The following is a 5,842-nucleotide window of genomic DNA, read 5'->3' on the forward strand; positions in this document are numbered from 1 at the left end:
TCAGCAGTTTTCCTTTCTCTATCTTGCATAGAGGCTTCACTATGTGCTGCCCTTGCACCATTATTTTTTTTAAGAAATGGGATTTTGCTATGTTGCCCATGCTGGAGGGCAAAGGCCCTTCACAGGTACAATCATAGTACACCACAACTTCGAATTCCTGGGCAGGAGCTCCTCTCACTTCAGCTGGAACTACAGGTGTTCACCACCGTACCCTGCTAATTTTGAAACATTTTTTTTTTTAGAGACGGAGTGTTACTGTGTTATCCAGCTTATTGAGCTCCTATTCTCAAGCTTTTTTCCCACCATGGCTTCCAGCATTGCTGGGATTAGAGAACGCCACCATCCCTGGTACACAAAAAGAAGGCCCTCACTAGATGCAGACACTGGATCTTGGACTTTCCAGCCTCCAGAACTGTAAGCCAAATAAGTCTCTTTGAATTACTCAGTCTGTGGTATTCTGTTATTAGCAGCAGAAAGCAGACTAGGACACTGTGTTATTTCTTTTCTTTAAAATAGTTAAATGTAATTTACTTATAAGAGGGCATGTCAGATTTCCTGTCAAATGAGCAAAAGGTTCATATATTAAGACAATAAGATTAGCCTGCTGTTGAAATACAACATCCTTTTACTGACAACCATATCTTAAAAAATAAGGAGAAAGAAACCATAAAGATGAACATGTAATTTTATTGTTCAAATAACAGAATTGCAGGTATTTTTTTCAGTATTTGTCAATATAAATTTTATTCTTTGTTATGGTGCATAACCTGGTACTTCTTTGGTAGAAGATCAGTTGTAATTAGGATGATGTTTGTATAAGGAAGACGATTGGTAAGTTGGCCTTGAAAGAGAGGCAGCAGATCTATCAGCTATCACAGGCATTGGAAACCATGGGTTTCCTGCTGGTAGGTTAGAGAAAGGAGCCTCATTGACTGATAACCCAGAATATCTGGTTGGGAAAGTAGGAGGCTCCATCATCAGTCCAAAATAATTGTTCTGTAAGGGAGATATGACGTGGTATTGAGAAGTTGTAGTTGTGACAAAATTCACAACGTGGCCGTTTGCTTGAGTGTAGCTGCTATGTGAATGCATGTGGAAAGTGGTCAACTGATTTAAAATAGTATGTTGAACTGTTGCAATTTGTTCTGATGGTCTAGCTGGAGTTGATGATGGAGGAGAAAAATCACTTTTGACTGGTTCAGTTGCATTATCGATTCTCTGGCTGGTAGAAGGCTTCCTTATTAGAGGCACATTTAAATTTGTAGAGGCAGAAAGTAAACTTTCTCCACTAGTTTCAGCAACTAAACCAGAATTATAATTTATGTTACTACCTGCTGTAAAGTGCTTCTTGTTGAAATCTTGAACTAATGAAGCAGATAATGGAGAAGAATTTTTAATCCTGACTCTTCTTTTCATTCTTAATAGAAGTTGGGGACAGCCACGTTTAAAATTTGGATTATGATAGAACTGTAACTAAAACCAAAGGAGAAGATTATTTAGAGACATTTTTAACCAAGAAACAAAAGAGAGTATCAAACCTAACCTATAAAATCTGAAATTTCAGCTCTATCACACGAACTTAACATCTTCACATAATGCAGGTACATTGCTGACTTTTTTAAAGAATGTACTTACTGGGAAACAAACATTTAAATAGTATAGTTTTCAAGTGAAAACATGTTATACATTGATACATAACAGTGAATTCCACTTCATTAAGTGGCTGTAGTACCTTGGAGTTCACTAAGATTCAAAGTTGCTACTAAAATTTCATAAAATCCTAAATACTTAGCACTTAGGCTGTCCTCAATGATTTGGAAAAATATGTAGTTTTAATCTTAATATTTCATGTTATTTTCAAAATCTGATTTCATTCAATATACTAACATAGTTAATATTGTACAAAATAAGATCGTATATAGTTCCTACATAAGTGGTAATTGAAAGATTTTTAATACCTTGTTTAAAATAGAGCCTTCTTTTTCTTCTGCCAGAAAGTCAGCTAGAGAAGCAGATCTTTGAAAATTCTGTCTCATTTTACTAAATCCATAAAGGTTAAGCTGTCGAATTAAACTCTTCATACTGTCCGTTTCAAATATTCTGAAAGGGGCCTTTCTTTCCAAGACTTCTTTCTTAAAGAGTTCTTCATTAATCACTATAGAAGTTCCATTGTCATCCCACCAAATAGACTTAAATTGGTCACTTTCAACTATTTTCCAAAGTTTTCTTGGAAAGGTCAGAGAAAGAAAATCATTATCTTTATCTGGTTTAGAGGCGGAAAATGTATAACGTGGTCTTTTTACCAAAGATCCTTCAGACAAAACCTGAAAAGCATTTTCTTCAATCATTGACCTTAGATCTAAGTCCCCAGGGAATGTGTGCTCACGAAATGGAGATCTTATGGAGGCTTCTGAACCTGTTGATTCATCTTTAGGAGAAACATCTTGAATTTCTGAAGAAACGTGTTCCATCTCAAATAAATTTTCCTTTAGCTACTCTTTTTTATCTACATGGTTTTCAACACTGCAGCTTCAAATGCTGCTTCAGCTGGCCTACACAGGTAAACTAATCTAGACCATCACAATGGCTCTCAACCTCACTAGCCGTGACATCACAAGATGACTTTCGTCTCCTAGCAATAAGTGTGTAACATTCAGCCAAGAGTGTTTCCTCCTTACTCTGTGAAATTAATCACATTAAAATAAAATGTAGAATGATTACTTACATAATGTGATCTGAAAAACCTCATTCCTGCAAAATCTTTTAAATAAATAAATAAATAAATCTCTTCAATCCTTGTAATAAAAGGGATTTCCTCTTATATACACTCTTCCTAGACTGGTGCCAGAAGGATAGGGCCTGATAATTGGAAAATGCAAAAAATGAGTAAAACAGAACAAATAATTTTAAAAGTTTTCTCAATTTGGAACCAAAATCAGTGGACTGTAGAACCTGTTATAAGAGAGACATGGCCATAGACATAGAAAGCAGGTTACTGGTTGCCTGAGTCTAGGGATTAAGGAGAACTACTTTATGGGTACAGGATTTTCTGCTGGGTGATGGAAATGTTTAGAAACTGAAGACAGTTGATGATTGTACAACTCTGTAAATATATTATTTATAAAAAGTTACTCATAATTCTAATTATGGTCATTGTAATCATAAGTGATACCTTAATATTTTAAGGTAAATGTCACATAGTATGAAATTAACTGTTTTGAAGTGTATATAATTCAGTGGCATTTAAGATATTTAAAGGGTTATACAATCATCATCCCTGGCTCCCATTGCCTTTCTGTTAAACAATGTGATAACCAAGGGGAGGAAGAATCATGGCAGTGTTCCTCCACCATCTTAGTTCTAACTGACTGGAACTTGCCCTGCCTCCATCCTGTTTTGATCCAGGCAATTTGAGACTTCCTGACTTAGGTAATGCTGCAGCAATGTCCAAAGCAGTACCTAAAGCAGCAGCTGCCAGTTCCTTGCCTCATTGGTACTTAGATATTAGTCTTGAACTCAAAAACTTTATATAATATTTAAGTTTTTTCAAGTGTACTGTCATATATTTCATTCATCTAATTGTAATTATTTTATATATATAAACAGCTTATATTTTTAAAACACAAGAAAACTATTTTATCACAAGATAGGGATATTCATGGAGGTGCTAAAATTTAGATTATTTAGCAGCCACCCTATTTGTAGTCTTTGTTCAGGCTATTTTCTAATCCATAACAGAATGACATTTTAGTGATAACATTAAATTTAATTCAAAAAATGGATGTACTGTTTACCTATCACCACAATTTATCATGTCCTGGTTACTCAGTTAGTTCTTACATATTATCTAACTAATTTCTTCTAAAATAAGCACAGTAAATGACTGAATGACAGAAGTTTCTCAGTATTATGTATTGGAGAGAAATGTCAACAAGATGGTGGACTAGGAAGCTACAGGCCTTTGTTCCTCACAGAGACAATGAGTTAATAACAATATATGGACCAGAATATGTTTGTGTGCACTCGAGAGACTACCCAGACTAACATAAAATAAGAAGGAATGCTGGAAAGGGGGTAGGAAAATTCATGTCATTTTGCATGTCAGTCTTTTTGTACCTCCTTCTATTGCCTAATATGGCAAGAACAGGCAAAAGCTTTCCATACTAAGAGTCCTGGTGCAGTTTAATTCCCTGAGATTCATCCAATTATAGTATGTATTAGTGGTTTCTTTCCTTTTTATTACTACTTTCCTTTTTATTACATACACAACTGAAGAACATGTGGAATGATCTGGGTTTTAGCTGTTAGAAATATAGTTGCTCTATACCTTCATATACAGATTTGTGTGTAAACATAAGTTTTCATTTCTCTAGAATAAATGCCCAAGAGTGTATTTGTAGGGTTGTGTGATAATTGCATTTCTAGGTATATAAGAAACTGCTGAATGGTTTTTTGTAGTGACCCTATCATATAATGCCGCCCAGTAGTGTACAGTGGCCCATTATTTCTGCATCAACAGCAGCATTTGATAATGTTACTACTTTTGGTTTTAGATGTCTAAATAGATGTGCAGTGATATTGCTAATACTATTTAACTTTTTTATGTGTTTATTTCTTATGCTTATATCCTCTTTGGTAAAAACGTGTCTTTGTGCCCTTTCTTCATTCACTAATTTGTCTTTTTTTATTGTTGAGTTTTTAGAGTTCTTTCTTTTTCTAGGTAGAATTAATTTACTAGCTACAGGTTTGCAAATGTTGTGTGCGCCTCCTCACAGTATCTAGAGTGTCTTTTCATTCCCCTCACAGGATCTTTCGCAAAGCAAAAAGTTCTTAAGTTTAATTAAATACAATTTATCAGTTTACTTTTTATGGTTTATGTTTTTGGTTTCAAATGTCGTAGTAATATTAGTCTTTACAACCTATAAGAGGCTCAGGTTTTCTTCTGTGATTTTTTCTGTCAAAAAATATTATATTAAGGTGTCATAATTTTACATTACATTCAAGTCCATGGCCAATTTTGAGTTAATTTTTGTACAGTGAAGTTTAGGTTAAGACTTTTTTTCTTAGCCTATGTGTTGCCACTTGCTCTAGCTCAGTTTGTTGAAAGGCTATTTTTCATCCACTGAATTGTTTCTGCATGTTTGTGAAATGTCAGTAGGGCATGTTTGTATGAATCTTTTTTCTGGGTTTTCTCGTGTATTCCAAAAATCTATGAATCTATCCCTCTGTCAGTACTTACTGTCTTGTTTACTTTACCTATACAAAAAGTCTTGAAACTGATGGGCTGAATCGTCTATCTACTTCTTTTTCAAAATTGTTTTAGCTATTCTAAGGCCTATGCCTTTGCACATAAATTTTACAATAAATTTGTCTGTATAAAAAATTCTTGCTGAGATTTCAGGAGAAATTGCAAAAAATATATAGACCAAGTTGGAGAGAATTAATACCTTAATATATTGAATCTTCTCATGTTTAAACATAGTATATCCCCCTTTATTTCTACTTCAATTTCTTTCACCAGTGTTTTGTAGTTTTCAGCATATAGTTTTCACAGATCCTGTAATGTTTTGTTAATGTAAATCAAAGCATCTCATTTCTTCTGGAGCAGTGTAGATGGTATTACTTTTAAATGTGGAGTCCTCCTGGCCCCAAGGGAGGGGAAATAATAGAGTGTTGTCTAGTTTAGATAAACTTTATCAGTTCAATCTCTGGAAGGCTAGGTAGTGTTGCACCTGCCTTAGCATCCTACTGAAGCCTGCTGAAAGGATAGAATAGGATGTGAGAGAGGGCAAGCAAGAAGTAGAATGCAATTAGCCCTCCTTAGTTTTACCTCTTTTAAGAA

General features: G+C 34.6%; 1 protein-coding gene across 1 annotated transcript; it reads right to left on the bottom strand.

Annotated features, from left to right (window-relative positions):
• Positions 1-789: 789 nt before the first annotated feature.
• LOC123629083 (heat shock transcription factor, Y-linked-like) lies at positions 790-2,471 on the bottom strand. Its single transcript, XM_045539030.1, has 2 exons — positions 1,959-2,471; positions 790-1,473 (listed from the first exon to the last, which is right to left on the bottom strand). The coding sequence occupies exons 1-2, from the start codon at positions 2,469-2,471 to the stop codon at positions 790-792; spliced, it is 1,197 nt and encodes a 398-aa protein (XP_045394986.1).
• Positions 2,472-5,842: the final 3,371 nt, after the last annotated feature.

The sequence above is a fragment of the Lemur catta genome, chromosome Y, assembly GCF_020740605.2.
Source record: "Lemur catta isolate mLemCat1 chromosome Y, mLemCat1.pri, whole genome shotgun sequence".
Classification (NCBI taxonomy): domain Eukaryota; kingdom Metazoa; phylum Chordata; class Mammalia; order Primates; family Lemuridae; genus Lemur; species Lemur catta.